Source organism: Ictalurus furcatus, chromosome 26 (genome assembly GCF_023375685.1).
Source record: "Ictalurus furcatus strain D&B chromosome 26, Billie_1.0, whole genome shotgun sequence".
In the NCBI taxonomy this organism is placed as follows: Eukaryota; Metazoa; Chordata; class Actinopteri; order Siluriformes; family Ictaluridae; genus Ictalurus; species Ictalurus furcatus.
The window spans coordinates 8643773-8664688 of record NC_071280.1 but is presented as its reverse complement, the minus strand read 5'-3'; the positions used below and the strand labels follow the sequence as shown (position 1 = coordinate 8664688).

The 20916-nt window shown below is 39.3% G+C and overlaps 1 protein-coding gene across 1 annotated transcript; it reads right to left on the bottom strand.

The window, feature by feature from the left end:
* Positions 1–805: 805 nt before the first annotated feature.
* Positions 806–11534, bottom strand: LOC128602250 (endothelin receptor type B-like). Its single transcript, XM_053615944.1, has 7 exons — positions 10028–11534; positions 7926–8038; positions 6316–6520; positions 5464–5613; positions 3413–3546; positions 2622–2730; positions 806–1864 (listed from the first exon to the last, which is right to left on the bottom strand). Exons 1-7 carry the CDS (start codon positions 10391–10393, stop codon positions 1727–1729), a joined length of 1215 nt encoding a protein of 404 aa, XP_053471919.1. The 5' UTR covers positions 10394–11534; the 3' UTR covers positions 806–1726.
* Between the last annotated feature and the right edge of the window lie 9382 nt (positions 11535–20916).

Sequence of the window (20916 nt, the reverse complement as noted above, 5' to 3'; positions counted from 1 at the left end):
GAGAGAATGGTGCAAAAATCAAAAAAACATTGAGTGAGCGACAGTTCTGTGGGTGGAAACGCCTTCAGAGGTCAGGGGAAAATGGCCAGATTGGTTCGAGCTGCCAGGAAGGATATAACAACTCATATAATCACTCTTTACATCTGTGGTGATCAGGAAAGCATCTCAGCGTGAACGAAACACTGAACCTTGAGGTAGATGGGCTACAACAGCAGAAGACCACATTGGGGTTCACTCCTGTCAGCCAAGAACAAGAATCTGAGGCTATAATGGGCACAGGTTCACCCAAAATGGATTAGAAAATAAAATGACCTGGTCTTCTTCCAGTCTTCAACAATGCAGTTTGGGTGAGTCTGTGTCCATGATAGTCTCAGATCGTTGTTCTTGGCTGACAGGAGTGGAACCCGATGTGGTCTTCTGCTGCCGTAGCCCATCCATGTGTTGTGCGTTCTGAGATGCTTTTCTGCTCACCATGGTTGCAAAGAGTGCTTATTTGAGTTACAATAGACTTGATGTCAGCTCAAACCAGTCTAGTCATTCTCCTCAGAGCTCTCTTATCAACCAGGCGTTTCAGCCTGCAGCTGTGCTCACAGGATGTTTTTAGTTTTTCGCACCATTCTGTGTAAACTTTAGAGACTGTTGTGTATGAAATTCCCAGGAGATCAGCAGTTTCTGAAATACTCAAACCAGCCTATCTGGCACCAAACAGCATGCCACAGTTAAAGTCACACAGATCACATATTTTGCAATTCTGATGTTTGATGTCAACATTAACTGAAACCATTGACCTGTATTTGCATGATTTTATGCATTGTGCTGCTGCCACATGATTGGCTGATTAGATAACTGCATAAATGAGCATGTACAGGTGTTCCTATATGTAATGTGTATGTAAGATCATATAGTCAAATCCCGATGTAATATCATATAGTCAAATCATACAGTCAAGACATTTCATGGAACTTCGAAAATACATAAAAGTAATGAAGAAAAAAAAAATCACAGTGACTGATTTAAATATGTGATACTAAAGTAACATGCAGCAACATCATTAGATTAAATAATAATACAACAGAGTTAGTAATAGTTCTGTACAAAAGTGAACCATATAATACTACAATTGTACCAAGCTAACAGAAGACGTAAAGTATGTTTGCTCTTGTCAGTGAGGAAAAATATGCCTGCAGCTTTGCCTATGAACATTGAGATGAATTTTTATCCATTTTTTCCCACACCTTTAAGCGTTATATTCAACCTACTATAGCAACCTTTGAAACGATTTTCTATCAGTGTTGTTGAATACTCAAATCCGATTGGTCAGAAGATAATGAATAATTTTATATAACAGCAGCATTGAGAGTGGCTCGGGCTGCAAGGTTTATATTAATATGCTGATTAGATTACTTTACTAACTCAAGTGAAGTGTGTGACATGACACCTTGGAGTTTCAAGAGATCATGTCAACATCATGGGGATTTTAACAACATGGTGTGTTTCATCTGATTACACTATTTATATGTTACTGAGAGCTGATAATGGTTTACTAGGTAGCAAGACAATATGACTATATACATTTTAAGTGTGTTCTGACCTACTGCTTGAGACAACCTCAGCGCAAGTGCTGCCAGTGGTGCAGATGATGCACAGGTCTCAGTGGTGATTGGAGGTCAACAAGTGTGTATTACAAATATTACTAATTTATACAGAACTGCCCTCAGGTTAGCGCTTATACCGAAGTGTACTTGTTTGTGATTCGGCTGCTGCTCTGTTCTGACCCGTGCTCTGCCGATTTCAGCTTCATGCAGGACTGCTGTTCATCCACTGCCAACACATCAGGAGGCAGACACCAACAACAGAGGCAAGACTGGGCACAAAATCAAATTTTATTACAAAAAGTTTGCATCAAAATCAGGACAACAGATCTGTCCAAACAGAGAAGTTGATCAAGCAAACATACCCTATATGGCCAAAAGTGGAAAACTGACCATCACACAAATATATGGTTCTTACCCAAACTGTTGCCACTAATTTAGAAGCAAACAATTGTACAGAATGTCTTTGTAATGCTATAATATACAATTTCCCTTCACTGGAACTAAGAGGCCCAAACCTGTTCCAGCATGACAATGCCCCTGTGCACAAAGCAAGCTCCATGAAGACATGGTTTTCCAAAGTTGGTGTGAGTGTCCTACACAGAGCCCTGACCTCAACCCCACTGAACACTTCTGACCCGGAATGCCAACTGCACCCCAGGCCTCCTTGCCCAAAATCAGTGCCTGACCTCACTAATGCGCTTGAGGCTGAATGGGCAAATCACTACAGCCATGCTTCAAAATCTAGTGGAAAGCCTTCTCAGAAGAGCGGAGGTTATTATAACAGCAGGGGTAGGGGGCTACATCTGGAATGGGATGTTCAGAAAGCTCAGATGGGTGTGAAGGTCACATACTTTTGGCCAAACAGTGTACTTGCAGTATATACTTAGGGTATAAATAATGGAAAATGTGTTAAATGAAAATAGTTCATCCCAACCCCTTAAACCAGGCTAGTAGGTGGATTGGCTATTCTAAATTGCCCTTAGGTGTGAATAAGTAATGTATAAATGATGGAATGAGTTTCCTTACCCTGAAACAGCTCTTAAACCGTTTGCTGACCATATATAAGGCTATTGGGTTGATACATGAGTTCACTGAAGCCATGTTGATCCCAATGTAATCAAGGACCAGGAAGAAGCTGGAGGACAGTGACACAACACATCATGCACACTTTGATACAATAAAGAACATGTACTTTATAGTATATTAAACTGTAATCGGTTTTCCGTTTATATTTGTCATTGACCATAAGAAAATCTGAATGACCATGCCCAAAATTCATTGCAAACAAACCAACTGGACACACGGTGTCACACCTCCAGGGTTGAGGGTTTCGATTCTGGCCTCTCCTCTGTGTGTGTGGAGTTTGCATGTTCTCCCTGTGCTTCGGGGGTTTCCTCAGGGTACTCTGGTTTCCTCCCCCAGTCCAAAGACATGTTCTGTTGGCTGACTGGCATCTCTAAATTGTCCATAGTGTGTGAATGGGTGTGTGATTGTGCCCTGTGCTGTATTGGCACCCCATCCAAGGGGTCCCCCACCTTGTGCCCCGAGTCCCCTGGGATAGGCTCCAGGCTCCCTGCGACCATGTATAGGATAAGCGGTACAGAAGATGGAGGGATGGATGGCCACATGTAAGTGTGTTCCAGGCTTTTCATAAATGTGTGTCTGGAGCTGTTCTTCTGCTATCTGATGGGCAAAACATTCTCTCCTAATACTCTCTTTTTGAAATCCTTTAAATCAGTGTAGTTCAAAACATATCAGCTGGTGAGCTGAAATACAACAAAAACTGAGCCCAAAGTTCTAAAAAGTGTGTGTTTTACCTCAGAAGCTCACAGCGGTTTGGATCGTCCTCATTATAAAGTGTGAGTTTGAGAATACGGCTCAGGTGCAGAGGCAACCAACACAGAGCAAAGACCAACACCAAGCAGAACACGGTCTTGGCCACCTCTCGTCTCTATGGTAGAAAAAAATGCCATATTTTGATATCAAAGTTTTACATGTAACGTAACTTTCTCAATATAAGCAAGCATGAAACTATAGAGACGGGCGACTCAATATTATCTGTCTCCTTTTGAGAATTAGTCTTCACATCATTTTTAGGTGTACCTGTATACTAAAAGTAGACCTAATGCTGAAAGAAGCATATCATTTTTTTCTAACTTTCAAATGGGTAAGATAACTACTTCTCCTGCCGTTTGCCTCCACTTCCCACTCCTACAGGAGCATGCAGAGAAATACACAGACACACGAGACGAGTTAATGAACCAGTGCTTCTCTCGTATATAGAGCGATGGAAAATGAACGATCATTTTGCGTTATCTCACTCCATTCTCTCCATTAACTGGCAATTTATCAAAGTGCGGTATATGCCAGAAGACTTCACAAACACAAGAAAGCCGGCTACATAAAGAGCGTGATGAGCTCAGGCAGGCGAGATCAGATGGGGCGAGAACACAGGAAAATGGGTTTGTGAGAGAAACAGCGTTCACTGACAGAATCCTTTCAGAGAGGGATCATTCACATAATATACTAAAGTTATTAGTATATAGTATAGCACTGTTGAATGTGTGATTCTGATTGGCAAAAAGTCTTAATTAATTTCTGTAACAGCAGCTCAGACAATAGCTCTCCAAGCTTATTTGTTGTTATTGTGCTTGTTCTAATATGTTATCGTTTCTATAGTAACCACTTCACAGGAATTTTTATGGTCCACATTAACGGATTTAAAAAAGAAAACGTGCAATCGCTGATATGTTATGCTTCCCGTTAGGGCATTTTGGAATTAGTCTCCAGTGTCAGTGCTTTGTAATAGTCGGAGGTAAAGCTGTAATGAAAAGTCTTCAAGATGGAGGATACCGCGGTTTCCCCATTGCATGACACGCTGTCATTTTTCTGTCTTATTAACATCAGTAGAGTGAAAAAAGAGATGTGGTTGGAGGAACGGCTGTTTAGAGCTACTATAACACAAATGATAACAGGAACTAAATTGTTAGTATAAATGAATTAATAGTATGAGGTGTTGCTCTTTGATTAATAAAGTATAAGAAGAATAAAAGACTTTGTGATGTGTTGTTATTGGGAAACAATCAACTTTAGCATGGTAATGGCCTTCCACTTCACATCACTTATTAGTTTCCTATAACAAAATTCTTGAGGAAGTACAGTATTGTGAGTACCTACAGGATTTCGAGTTTGGAGTTTTTTGTGATTGCTTGATTTTGCCGCGGCCATTTTCAAAATTTGTGATGCACGTGAATTGGCGAAATCACATTCGGATGAAATTGTTTTGCACGACCTTTCGCAGTGATGTTTATTGCTAAATGAGACCTTTTAGCTGTACTCGTGTCGATTCGAAGAGGGCTTTGGCTCACGTGACGCATCCTGCCACAAATCTTTGTGCTCATTTTGAAAAATTTCAAGCTGTATTTCCGAATACTGTGGAGATGAATTGATTTTACATTAATTTCTGCGATAGCAAAATTGTGAAATCCTGGCGGGACTGTATTGTGCTAATAATTAAGCATTTATTTGAACTAAAATTGGCCCAGACTTGAGAAGAGAATAAGTGGTATCACTCATTCATAGCTAGTACCTGATTAAAAAGTTAACAACTTTTGGTAGCACGATTATTATATTCAAGCTCCAATCAGCAGTGGCCTAAACAATGCTTTGTCCACTCAGGGACTCCTCTTAGTTGCCGTGGAGAGAGGATGAAAACATGTATTTTAATGGCCTCAATATCTTCAAAGACATGTTGCAAGTGTTGTTGCGTATAACTCAAATTGCATCAAACTGCCACTTGCTGATTGGGGCTTGTAGGGCTTTAGGGCACTGGATTCAGAGGTCATGAATAGTTATAGAGTGCACCAACGTGTTTCAAGTGGTCGTTCAGAGCAATCTGCACACTGTCCTTCTTTCGCAGCATTTCACAGGTCATGAGAGAGTAGAAGATGGCAGTGCAGGCCAGTGGCATGCAGAAGTAAAAGCTGAAGAGCCACCAATCTTTTGCTGATTTATAAAACTGAGAACAGATTAAAAAAAAACACACCACATTAATAATAAGCATCAAAAGGATTCTTGACAAACTTTCTCTGAAAAACTATGTTATTAATTCCAACCCTTGTGTTCTGGCACTTAGCATTTACTGTACTCACTGACCAAAGGCATTTCTTATTATCATAAATATGCCAATATGTCTTGTTTTAAACTTTTTCTTTTTAAATATAGTAAAATTCAATAATGACTTGTTTAATGTTTTCAATAATGACTGTCCATTTGAGAAATTGACCCAAGCACATCATGAGTCATTAAACCATTTATAAAATTGAGCATTAAAATAAGTCAATTTGACTAGAACAAACCTTAAAGGTTAAGTATGTAATAATTTAATGGCTGTCCATTTGAATCAGACCTCACACAGCTACTCCATTATAAATTCTGCAGTCAATACATGACATGATTTAAATTCAATGTGCAAAAATTGTGTGTGTGCGTGTGTGTGTATGTGTGTAATTCCTGTGCAGGCTAATGGAACGATACAGACATCTAACTATCCAACTTTTAATGCTCTTGAATTCTGAATGCGGATTTAGAGTCAAAACCATCTTAGAGATGCAACAGGCTTTGTACATTTGATAAACACGAACACGAACACGAACACGCACACACACACACACACACACACACACACACACACACACACAAACACACACACTATACTGACCTTCATGAACTGGCTCTTTTGCATGGGATGCAGCAGGCAGATCCTCAAGTGGTCTCCTTTATAATCCATAGCGATCATGTCAAAGGCGACGACCTCAGGCACTGCCAGAATGATGGAGAGCAACCATATCACTATGATCTCGATGGTCGTGCATTTGGGCACTCCGATTCCTTTGATGCGGCTCCAGGATGCTACCGCACGGTACCTTGTAAAAATCAGACAGGTGGTGATGATTTTTTTTTTTTAATACTAATTTTACCCCCCCCCCCACTTTCAGCACTATTCATACTGCACAATATCATCTGGACTGTACTTATTTTTCTTATTGTCTTTCCATGTAACATATATTTATGTTGACTCTTGTAGACTATTTTGTTCCATATGTAACGTTATAAAGTGTTGTGTATAAACTAGAGGCGTGTATAAGAACAGCGAACCCATGGGACCCAACAATACAATTACTCCTAATCAAGCAAAATATTCATTCATCTGGTCAAGATCCCTGTGGTTTATAAACTGCTCAATTGTTTATATTTTGAGAAATAGATCGAGAAAGTTCATTAGAAAATATTGCAGGCAGGTAAAAAGCAAAAATAACGTGAGACTGGACCCATATTGGCTGTTGCACTGTAATCCCTGAGGCCTTGATAATCCAGCATTAAAAATCAGCTCATTCACTCCATATCACTAAAATTGTATTACTGGGTAAGTCTAACATATCGACAAGCTCAATATACTGCTCATCATCTGGTACTGAGTACATACGAGAGCAGTGGTCACCAACCCTGTACCTGGAGATCTACCTTCCTGAAGACATTAGCTCCAACCATAACCATCTCCACCTGACCATCTAGCCTTAAGAACTTCTTGATCAGATAAATTTTGTTTGCAGATGAAACCTGCAGGAAGGTAGATCTCAAGGAAGAGGGTTGGTGAACTAGAGAATACTAGACCATGGCTGCATCCGAATATCCCTACTACCTTACGATACAGTAGATGAAAAGCAGAATGCCAAAAGAGTAGTATGATTAAATTCTTAGTATTCATGAATCAGTAGGCGAGAACTACTGCTTCTGCTGAGATTCTGCAGTTTGGAAGCAATGGACATTGTTCTATATCCCATAAAGCAACGAGACTGGACTGGAACAGAAGAGCTGTCTGAATCAAAAATGGCGGAAGGTAGCGTGTCGGCTCTTTTTAAGTTGTAGGTCACATGACAATGCCAACATGGCGAATGTAGTGCGTCCGGATTGTATTCATGCTACACACTTATACTGATCAATACATACTGTATCAACAGCCGAGCAGTAGGCACTGAATCGAATTCAGTAGTTACTGTCACAGTATGCGATTTTGAACAATGCCCAAGTCTAATACTCATAAGTTAAAGTAACTGGCATACTTTTGCCCAATTGTCACTGAATTTCTAGACTTCATAATCATATTGTTATACAATAGCTCACGCATTGATAATAAATAGCAAACTCATTGTGGTACAGCATAATTACTTTACAATGTTGAGATGTCTCTGTAAATTACAAATATGCCCTACATGCATCTCAGCATGCTCTAAATAAAACAATACTGAATTATTTGTAAATAAGATGTACCTGTCTATGCTTAATGCACACAAACTCAAGACTGTGATGCCAACTGATGCCTTCTGCACAAAAGGAACCAGTTTGCAGACTCCAACACCAAAAGGCCAGTCTTCAGCCAGAAGCTAAAAGAGGGAATTGCAGTTTGGTTAATTTGAAATGTCCACAAAAAAGCCTTACTAGAAATAACAAATGAACTCAAAAATATATAAATTATATACATGTTTTTCTTTGACCAGAAATGTAGTACTGCAGTTTTACTTTCCATAGTTGTACACTGTTTTTTTATTTTATTTTTAGAATTGCAAAACTTCCAAATCTTAATTCATATTCAATCATTCATATAATGTCATATGTTCAATATTAGGCAGGTCTTTGCAGCTCACACCTTACCAATATGAACACGCTGAGATACCACGACACCATGCTAAACATCCATAATATACAGATGTGTTTGCAAGTTTACATACTCCTTACAGAATCAGCAAAATCTTAATACTTTAAACAAAATAAGATTGATCATAAAAATCTGATGTTGTTTTTTATTTAGTTCTGTCCTGAATAAACTATTTCACAGAACAGATGTTTACATATAGTCCACAAGACAAGATAATAGTTGAATTTAAAATAATTACCCTGTTCAAAAGTTTACACACCCTTGATTATTAATACTGTGTGTCGTTACCTGGATGATCCACGACATGATGTTTTTATGTTTTGTGAGAGCTGTTCATGAGTCCCTTGTTTGTCCTGAGCAGTTAAACTGCCCACTGTTTTTTCAGAAAAATCCTCCAGGTCCTTCACATTCTTTACTTTTGCAGCATCTCCTGCATATTTCACCCCTTTCCAACAGTGACTATATGATGTTCAGATCCACCTTTTCACACTAGCTGCATTTACATGGACAACAATAATCCACTCTTAACCTGATTAAGACCATACATTGATTAAGAAACTACCATGTAAACAGCCATTTTTACTTACCTTAATCTAATTAAGGTCATACTCGAATTAAGCTCTATTTGAATTAAGACAGGTGGAGTACTCCTGTTTTAGTTGCATTATGGACGTGTATTACAGACATGTAAACACCTTAATCACATTATGAACGTCGTGTGAGAGTTTTCACCGCATTTTGTGACAGGACACGTGCTCAACATTTTACGGTGAACAAGAGAGTTCGGATGCGTCCCAAACTGCATACTTGACTACTATAGGCCTGTAGTGGGGAAAAATACATGTATCTCGGCTACTATATAGACGGTAAGTACGCGGTTTGGGACGCAGCCCACGGCTTCAAGCAGTTGTCTATTAGCACGTACAGCATGACAAATAATTAACCGCATTTTAAGCGTCCGTAAAGTTTTTTTCATAAAAACACCCAAAACTGTATACGGTACCATAACGAAGGCGACCTGTATGTTGATACGTGAAATTCTGGAGGGACGTCGGATGGCGTGGCGCGGTGACGTAATGACGCGGGCTGTTACTCTAATTATGTTCTATAACATGTAAAACGGGAACATGACAGGAGTATTCTAAAGCGACTCATGTAAACACCTTAATCACATTATTATCTTACTCAGAGTAAGGTCAATAATTAGATTACTGCTGTCCATGTAAACCTAGTTACTGAGGACAAGGGACTCGTACACGACTATTACAAAAGGTGCAAACACGATACATTAAGAGCCAGGGGGATGTAAACTTTTTAACAGGATCATCGGATGTAAATTATTATTTTGTTTAAAGATTTTTTTTTTCAATTAGTACTGCCGTTCAGACGCTAAATAAGATAGTTACACGTCTCCCAGAAGACAACATACTTACAATTACAATAAAGATAAATATATTGGGTCACAAAAACAACAAGAACAACAATAAAAGGCAACAAAGAAAAAGGAATCTTTTTCAAGATCTTTAAGAGTGAATGAGGAATTAATTCCTGAAGAATGAAATATATGACGGGCTAAATCTATTTTTTTTTTTTTTTTTAAATTTTTTTTTAAAAAAGTATTAAGAACAAAAATGAATAAACGTTTCCTTACTTTGTCTACAAAAAAAAAAAGTACACGACATATGAGTTTACAGGTTAAATAGTACCCAGGACTCACCTTGTACACGTTAATGGGGATGCCGATTACGACGTGTACGAGGTCACCGAGCGCCAGGCTCGCGATGAGCAGGTTGGGCCCGTTGCGCATGCGCTCGTTCGCATATATGATCCGCAGCAGCGCAGAGTTCCCCACGAGCCCCGCTACGAACACGAGGCACGACACGGCCGCGTTTATGTACTTGAACGCGTCCCGGATCTCTGTGGGTCCCGTGCACATTGGCGGCGGCGCGCGCGAGTGTCGCGCGGCCGTGACGTTCAGCGCGCGCAAGCCGTTAGCTTTTTCTTCCGAGTCTTTGGCTTCGACGCACGTTAACGCCAGCAGCGCGAGCGAACAAAATATCAATGTAGTCTCCAATTTAGTCATTTTTTAAAAATAATAATAATAATAAAAAACATGAAATATAATGAAAGTGAGGTAATAGCCGACTTTTCACTTTCAAACAACTGACTGAAAATCTAGACTATTTCCCGAATGCTGTCATATCAGAGCCTTCGTGAGGAAAGTTGGGTTTCTGAGGTAAAAATGTTCCTCACAAACACTTGTTCCTTCTCCTTGTGTTCCTTTCACCTCTCCTGAGGTGACATAAACAACTTCCAAAATGAGAAGTTAAGAAAGAAAAAAAAAACCCTCCTTGTCCTTTCCTTACAGATGAGTTGAAAGACTCAAGCTTCCATTGACTTCATTAAGGAAATTAGGTTAATTTGGATAAAAGTAGCCATGTCATGACTTCTTCTCCTTCTTCAGAGTAAATGTTGATGGTGTATGTTCTCCTTTCGGAAGACTAAAAATGTCTTGTTTTATGGAGTCCTCTTTCCCAAGAGGTTAGGCTACATTTTTTTATTTAAGCTCCATCCCACATGGCTGACCACAAACACAGGGTGCTGAGGGGAGGAGGATGAGGAGGAGACAATCCTTAATGTGTTCAGCGCCTACAGAGGTTGAGATTTATCACTTCATTAAACTTAAAACAACGCATTTAGAAGCTGTGGTTGACGACGGTTTTGCTGAAATGACTAGAATGTAAAACGCACTGCTCACCACGAGATTAAATAAATAATAATAATAAAAAAATAATCATAATGAAACATCTAAACATGACAAACATTTGGAGCAAACATAAAAATGAATTAATATCTGCCTACCTGATCCTTATAGTAATAAGAGGGTAGGGTGGTGAAAATATAAAAAAGGCCAGTAGCTGTTTGAACGGAGACCTGAAAAAGGTATATCAGTACTTTTTCAGTAAGGTTAGATCGCTTCTAAAGACAATGTACAAGCACATTTATTTTAAAGTTGATACTGAGCCACGGCTTGAAGTGTTTGGATCTGTCTCACTGAGTTTGTACGGAAAAGGGAGGTCCTGACAGGAGCATGCTCATGCATCACACTCATATCTACACTCTTTGTTACTTAAGCCGGCTTTAGACTGCGAGTACGGCGGCGTTTTAAGAATATTACATGTCACACTGTATGAGATGATTCAAATAATATCTTAGCTGAGTCACATAAATGACTGCGATAACACATGTCAGATTATACGGTGAAGATCCTCTAATGATAGACTTAAGCTAGATTAAAGCAAAGCACATAAACAGGAACATTCTTCAAAGTGAGCTTGAGGTATAAGGATATTTTTCTGTTCATTAGAATGTTTCACTTGGTTACTCAATTGCCATGGCAGTATTGTATCCTGTGAATTTTGCATCATTAGGTATTGCATCACTATAGGTAGCTTTAAGGCAAGCTATGAAGCAATGGATTTTAGGTAAACATTTCTGACATGGCCAGTCACATGTCTTTGGTCACAATGTACTAAAGTGGCTGCCGGGTTGAGCATGTCAGTTTATGCTTACTGAGTGTGCCAATATCCACCTCACGGCCAAATAATTATTTAACGATATATATCATTTTTGTTTTTAACAGCAAAATGGGGCGAAAAATAGTAGAGTATAAAGCTGTCTTTAGTGAAAGTAGCTTTTACTCTGATCCATGAAATGCACAGGCCATCTTAGACCTCGAATATTTTATTTAAAAAACAAAAAATCAAACAAGACAGCTAAATTTCACTGTTCAAGCTAAAAACAACAAAAAAAGAACAAAAAAAAAGCAGTTACACTTATTGTTTTTCTTAAAACAAAGATGTTGCTATATGAAAATCATGCTGGAAGAGGATCCCTGAAATACCACACAGAGCACACCTCACTAATGTTCAGTATCTCACAAAAGTGAGTACACCCCTCACATTTTTGTAAATATTTGATTCTGTCTTTTCATGTGACAACACTGAAGAAATGACACTTTGCTACAATGTAAAGTAGTGAGTGCACAGCTTGTGTAACAGTGTAAATTTGCTGTCCCCTCAAAATAACTCAACACACAGCCATTAATGTCTAAACCGCTGGCAACAAAAGTGAGTACACTTTTGTTGTGAAAATGTCCAAATTGGGCCCAAAGTATCAATATTTTGTGTGGCCACCATTATTTTCCAGCACTGCCTTAACCCTCTTGGGCATGGAGTTCACCAGAGCTTCACAGGTTGCCACTGGAGTCCTCTTCCACTCCTCCATGACGACATCACGGAGCTGGTGGATGTTAGAGACCTTGTGCTCCTCCACCTTCCGTTTGAGGATCCCCCACAGATGGTCAATAGGGTTTAGGTCTGGAGACATGCTTGGCCAGTCAATCACCTTCACCCTCAGCTTCTTTAGCAAGGCAGTGGTCGTCTTGGAGGTGTGTTTGGGGTCGTTATCATGCTGGAATACTGCATACTGATCATGCTCTGCTTCAGTATGTCACAGTACATGTTGGCAAAGTGGAGGAGCACAAGTGTATGGAGTAGGAGAAGCCACACTACAGGACTGTGCCTAAAAACTTCTGACACTGCCAGAATTTAATCGGAGGAAAAATTTGATCGCAACAACCATTAATCGGCTGTCGGGGAACATGTTAAACTAGCGATCAAAAACTACAGATCTTGGGCTAGGATTATAGGAGTCTTTTCAAAACTTGTCTCAGACGACCAAATCATGGCCAAAATTGTACCGTGTGGACCTGGCTTTACTGAAATGCACGGCAAAGTCTAGACTCCATTTCCACTTTTTGTTCCCTTCTTGGTGGGAAGTTTTGGCTGTATTAGTGTGATCTACCTTATTATTGATAGTTGCTAAGGGGATAAAAGACCTTGAAAAACTCCTTGTGTGTTCTTGGACATTCTCATTTGATAGTATATAGAAAGGCAAACAAGGTAAAAGAATTGCGAAAGATTTGCTTAACTTTAGTGATAGACATGAAATTAACAAACTATTATTGTTTGGATAAATGTGTGTGGTACAAAATTGACAAAATACAGGTAAATATGCTTGTAGACAGATTAAATTAACAATTTGAAGTCCATCATAAAAGTAACTCCCAAAGTGTATTATATTATGATGATGATGATGATGATGATGATGATGATGATGATGATTATTATTTTTATTATAGTGCACTATACTTAGGGGCCAAGGCTTACCAATTGTGTGGCACTGGTATAAGAATACGATATGGCCAAAAGTTTGTGGACACCGGACAATCACTCACATACGAGTTTTTGAACATTCCATTCCAGAATTAATCCCTCCTTTGCTGTTATAATAACCTCAACTCTTCTGGGAAGGCTTTCCAGTAGATTTTGGAGCACGGCTGTGGGGATTTGCTCATTCATCCACAAGAGCATTAGTGAGGTCAGACACTGATGTCAGGAGAGGAGGTTGGGCTAAAGTTGGCATTCCAGATCATCCCAATGGGGTTGAGATCATGGCTCTGTACAGGTCACTTCCACAGCAACCTTGGCAAACCATGTCTTCATGGACCTCTGTGCACAGGGGCATTGTCATGCTGGAACGTGTTTGGGCCCATTAGTTCCAGTGCATAGAAATTATAATGATACAGACATTCTAGACAAATGCGTACTTTGTGGCAACAGTTTGGGGAAGGCATACATATGGGTGTGATGATCAGGTGTCCACAAATCTTTGGCCATATAGTGTATATCAAATGCTACAGCATTACTGTAGATATAACAATTAAACTCCTTGGTTGAGAGCAACCAACCGCAGTGCTGCATTCAGAAATTGATACTGATTAATAGTTAGAGGGAGACTAACAGAAATTATGCAAAAAAAAAAGGGGTCTTAAGGTAGGTTTGTGAAATAAAGTGGCCAGTAAAAACACACAATGTTTCAAAATCCTAGCAACACTGCTGTAACCGATTTACTCATAATAGCATAATGGCATCACGCAGCTTAATAACATCTGGTCAGCTGTGATATGTTGATACTTTTTCATTGAGGGATGACATAGAGGGGGAAGACAGACTACTAGCAATGTGCAAACCAGAAGACCGTGCAACCAGAAGAGTTTGTTTTTTATGTATCTCTTTGTATGAACCAGGGCTGTCCTAGCTTCACTGCAAACAAGGCCTCCGCATGCAGGTCATGCTGAGGGTAGACTATCATCTCTGATTATCAGGACATGGTTCAGCCCAGAGAGAAAATCAGAGGCTCAGTGCGTTATGAAACACAGACAGCAATTTGATTATGGGTTTATGGGATGAACTAACCCACTGTTTGGCACCAGCTCTCTCCCTCTGTTCCTCTCTCCTGTTTCAGCACTTCTAACGCCTTCCCTAAGCAATCTGGTTTTCTAGGCTAATGCAAACAAGCATCTTTTCAGAAGATGCTTTCTGTTATTCTTGAACTGATTAGCTATGAATGATTGTTTGAATGTTTGAATTTTAGCTAAAAAAAAATTATCACTCTAGTTACTTGTGCAATATGTGGCCATTACTATTACAAACTATTACTTTCTTTATGTATGGATCACACCGCCCTGTCTTTATTATATTCCTATAACAACCTACTGTACCTCAAAGTGTTTTATTCAATACTTATAGCACAACCCTGTCACAGGGTATCATACTTGATGGGACTTTTTTCCACATCTCATCAACTACACAAACATTTCAGTATCAGTAATGAACATTATTGCTATGTTTTAGACATTTTGCATGAAACTACCTGTTGTGTCAAAATAGGTTTTGTTAACACACTATTACAGAACAAAGTGACTGACTTGCATCTCTTTGGCATGTCCAGCTTTCTAAGCGATACTCTCTTTTATCTTCTAACCATCTTTACAGGGATTGACCTCCTAATTGACCCTTTCCTTTTAAAGCTGGTGTCAGCTGTCACCGTCTCAGTGGTTATACAGAGGTACCTCAGTGTGAGGTCCAGCCTGCAACAGCCTACCTTCTTTTGAGCTCACTAATGGGCCATTGTCGATTTAAGCTGCCTTCACTTGACATGGTGACACTTTAAAATCCCCTCAAGGCAACCTCAGAGCTCTAGCTGTCAGAGCAGTTCCTTTACATTGATCTCAGACTAGTTTTGCAGTTTTCATAACAATAGTTTTGCTTAGAGTCTGGTCAGGGGGGCCTGCACTAAGAGCAGGATGAAAGCGGTGACATCCTGGAACTTAGAGAATCCTCTAATGCTGACACAGTGAATATGGGACAAAAAAACAGAGCGGATTTGAAGACACAAAGTCTCGTGCAGCCAAGGTTCACGTTAATCATTATGCATGTTGCGACGTGTGGTTACAGTGGACAATAAGACCAAACAAGCCAAGTCTTTACTGAAGTGGTGAGGAGCCATAGCCTGTGGCTGTCTTTTTCTCCTTCTTTATCACATTTGAGTGTGAGAGACTGAAACAGACATGGTCTTTATGAGATCAAAGGAGCATATTTAACAATACCGACGTTTTTTTGTGTCTGAATGTGTGAATGGGTGTTTACGTGCAACGACCAAGGGTTAGTGACTATGTGAAAGGTCATATATGTACTCTCCTTATTGAGAGAGAGACAGCCCAGTTTTTTTTTTTTTTTTTAAGAATTATAGCTAGTGGACTGAGGATTGTTCCCCAATTATTGACCAGAATAAAACACAACATAACAATAAACTTTTATTTCCTGAAGGGTTAACATAGGCAGATGGCTTGCTTGAACTCTTTCCATCCCTCTGTGAAGTACATTGTGAAATCCTTTTATAATAAAATGAGATTTTCCCCTGTGAAGACATGCTATCCTTGACACACCCAACATGTCACAATTTGCCTTCGTATATAATCTACTGGTTTAATGCATGTTCATCCTTAAATTAGCACTGGCTTAAACAAGCTCCTCATAATTGTATGCAATTGAATAGCTTTCCAGAGTGAATGAATATATCATTTATTTTCATGTATTCTCATTTCATCAACAGGCGACATTGCAATTTGGTAAGATGTTGCTTCACACTAGTGCACACTCCTATACAACATTCCTCCAGGGCTTCCTCCTCTGTGTGTAACTAACTAGCACAGGAATCAAGCCGAGTGGATAACTGTGAAGCCTTCTTATAGGTGGACAATAGTGTGAGGAAGAATAGAAACAAGGAGCAGCAGAGAACAGGATCGAACCCACTGCATTCCATTCAAGCCTTGAGCACACTGTAGTTTTAAGATGTTGGAATGATATTGTAATTAAAGGATTCATAGATATTGAGTTACAAGAGTCCAGAGCGTTTGACGTTTCCTAGAAAGCCACAGAAATAGTTTGTTGGGCCAGCTACTGGTCCCATACATACATTTAGCATTTTTTTCAATAAAGGCTCCATGTTTTTTGATGGCTAGATTGCATGTAGCATGAATAATAATAATAATAATAATAATAATAATAATAATAACAATAATAAAAAATAGAAACAAAATTAGCCACCTTATTTAATCACTGTGAGGAATTCTTTTTATTGGGCGTTAACATTTCTGTTTTTCATGTCGGATTTGGTTTTTGTGTTGGGATAATTTTGTGGTGTTGGATTTTCCTTTATTGTGTGGTAATTTTGCAATGTTATGCGTGTCTCGGACAATTTGGAAACTGTATATCGGTATATTTGTAGAAAACTAAGCACACCCCTTACTCCAAACCTGCGCTCATAAACTTAGCTCATTGCAAACAGCCCGTATTGTGCTAACTGTCTTGTATATACTGTCCGTATTGCACTGACACAGTTCGTACATTCTGATTTCTATAAAGCTTCTTTGTGCCAATGTGAATAATGTATATGAATAACATTAAATTGAACTAAAGGTACTTTGTTCCTCTACAGTCTCACCGTACTACTAAAGTATGATGCTGAGGCAATACCAGCTTTATATTTGGCAATACCAGCTTTATGTTAGAATGATGAAATAAAGATGGCTGTCACTCTACTCCTTTATGAGCTTAAAACATAAGTCAGTGTTCTCTACAGAGTAAGCTTAGCTTCTAAGACACGAAATACTTTAGGCCACGGACGACTATCAAGTCAAAGTGCTTACTGATTAAAGGTAAATCGAATACCACTAATTGCTCTTCACGGAGTGATTTTGCGTGACTTGTCTGATCCCTGCTATTGAGAAACACCTTTGTTGTCTTTCCTTTTTACACATTTCTTGCATGCTGTCATGTTCTCTCACCCATAAACTCGCTTTTGTTGTGAGGAAATCCATTAACAGGCAATAATTTAACCATGAACCATTTGTGAAAAGGGCTTGAGGTTTTGTTTATGTTGAGAAAATGATTTAGCTGCCAGATTCCAACTCACACGTTTGATAGAGCTGTTTTTAACTTGAGTTCTTCAGACTTGAGAAACTAGCACTGTGAACTATATTTGTGTATGTGCAGCTGTTCAACATAATAGCATATATTAACTGTAATTTCTTTCTGATTGTACAGTGAACTGCCTTATTAAGTGGATCAGAACCGATGCCCATTCATAGAAATGATTCGCCCAGAAATATATACACTCGCTGGCCATTTTAATAGGAAAACCTGTACACCTGCTCATTCATGCAATTATCCAATCAGTCCTGTCATATTAATGTTCACATCAGACTGGGGAAAAAACTGTGATCGCAGTTACTATGACTGTGGCAGGTTTGTTGGTGCCAGGCAGGCTGGTTTGAGTATTTCAGAATCTGCTGATCTTCATGCACAGCACTTTGTATAGTTTTGAAGATGGAAAAAGACCAGTTGATGTTTTTCCAATCTACAGCTGCGCAGTTTTGGTGAGTCTGGGCCAACTGTAGCCTCAGATTCCTGTTGTTGGCTGACAGGAGAAGAACCATAGTTTTTCCACCAGTCTGATGTGAACATTAAAATAACCGGCTGACCGGTCTTCTGCTGTTGTTCATCTGCCATAATCATCTGACATGTTGTGTGTTCTGAGATGCTTTTCTACTCACTCTGGTTGTATTTGCATTACCACAGACTTCCTGTCCACTCTTACCAGTCTGGCAATTCTCCACTGACCTCTTTCATCAACAAGGCATTCCTTGCAAAACTGCTGCTCACAGGTTGTTTTTCACACAATTCTGTGTAAATTCTAGAGACTGTTATGCTTCTGAAATACCTAAAACGGCCCATCTGGTACCAACAGCCACTGAGATCACCTATTCTTATGTTTGATGTGAACATTACCTGAAGCTCTTGACCTGTATCTGCATGATTTTGTGCATTGTGCTACCGACACATGATTGGCTGATTTGATAATTACATGAATCCGCAGTGGTACAGGTATTCCTATTAAAGTGTCTGGTGAGCACAGCATTGATTGCAAAAACGTACTTTTCCAGCCTTTTGGTGCTCCCGTCCCAACTTTTTTTTTTAGACGTGCTGTGGCCATCAAATTCAAAATTACCTTTCCTACATTTCCTCAGTTTAAACATTTGATATGTTTTCTGTTCTATTGTGAATAGCATATGGGTTTATGAGATTTGCAAATCATTGCATTCTGTTTTTATTTACATTACACAGTGTCCCAACTTTTTTTTGGAGTTGGGGTTGTAAGTAACATTAAAATTCGGATTTCCATATAGATCAGAAATCATGCAGGCATGGCTAGGCACATGATGCTATTTTACATCAAATAAATACTTGTGGTCACTGACCAACATTTGCAGTGTTGCTTTGTGAAGAGAGAACCGAGTAGCTGAAGTGCAAACATTCACACCACATAGACCTGATTTGTAATGGGGATCTTACAGTAAGCAGGTTATCTTACAACTGTATCAATAACCAGTTCAAGAGAGGAAAATCAAAGTGGTTTTGGGGCCAAGTAAACATCTGAGTTCTGTTCAGAATCTTTATACACAGAAGGCAGTATTTTTATTACACTTCTTAAAATAACTATGATAATGAGACACTGTAATACATGCATTGTAAAACAAATGGTAAATGGTCTGCACTTATATAGCGCTTTTTAACCTTAGCGCTTTACACGGTTTCTCATTCACCCATTCACACACCAATGGCAGCAGAGCTACCATGCAAGGCACTAGCCTGCCATTGGGAGCAGCCTAGGGTTAAGTGTCTTGCCCAAGGACACTTCAGCATGTGGAGTCATGCCGAACCAAATGCCAACCCTACGATTAGTGGAGTTCTACAGCCTGAACAACTGCCTGATTTGTCAGGCACTAGTTATATGTTTTATCAGATGACTTTAAATTACAACCTTTCTTTTATGTATGATGGTCTGTCTGGATTAAGGGGGGAAAAAAAGTTCAGTACATTTGTACACCAGGCACTTATTACTCATCACAGTAAACTAATTTAATGTAAGTGTAGCCACAGGAGAATAAGTCCGTATGCTTAAAATTGCTTACATCGAGTAATATGATTCTGAGAAATTGTGTTGTTTTTGGTTGCCTTCTGACAATATATTAATCACACTCTCCCTTCTACATACATAGAAAATAATACACTACATACAGACAGGGGGAGAATGCTGTCCTGCAATCAGCTGTCTCATTTTAAAGGAGCTGAACTGGAATTGCATTGGGGATGTTGACATGGTCGGTCTCTTGTTTTGCCCCCACACTCTCAAAGGCCACCTTTTGCAATAGCCAGTGAATAGCTCTTTGTCCCAATTAATGTGAGCTGATGCCATGCTTATTGTTCACCTAATTCCTGTTTTAATTCACACTCATACATCTCTCTGAACTGACACGTACATACATTTACAGTATGTGTGTATATATATATATATATATATATATATATATATATATATATATATACACACACTGTGTGTGTGTGTTCAAAAGTGTATAAATAGTTTATGACCGTGCTCCTATGTGTGAAGGTGAAGGTGAGTCTTAAAGCACTTCTGCAAGTGTGTTATTTTTTTTTGGGTTATATCAGTATGCTCCTACGCATCATGAATTATATCATCAGGTTATGCAAACACAAGAAGCATCTTCAAAACTCTGCTTTGTGGTGAATGAACATGCACGGATAACGATGATATACAATCCTGTCTTTCTCACTCGCTCACTCATTTTCAGTAAATGGTTTATCCTTGTCAGGTTCATCTTGTCAGGACATGGCGAGAACATGCTACACTCCACACAGACGGTAACCAAGGTCAAGCTTGAACCTGGGACCATGGAGCTGTGAGACGGTAACACAACCAACTGTGCCATCGCACTGCTCGTTGTCTTTCGTTCTTTTCATGACAGACTACTGAAATCAACTCCTGAAACTTTTCTAACTGCTGCTCATGCTGCATCACAGGGCAACGTAACACACTTGAAGGAAATCTACCCTTTTCTGCATACACACCCACAGTTGATTATTGTTGCCCTGTTTGACATGGCGAAGACAGTAATGCCATCCCTCCCACCCTGAGAACATGGCTTTTTTTCTCCTCTGCTCTCTTGACTCATGGTTAAGGATCTCTGTGGCACTGTTGGAACTCAAACTCATTTTCTCTTGACGATATGGCGAAAGCTTGTCTGTTGCACCACTTGGGAGCATCGGTACTCTCTTT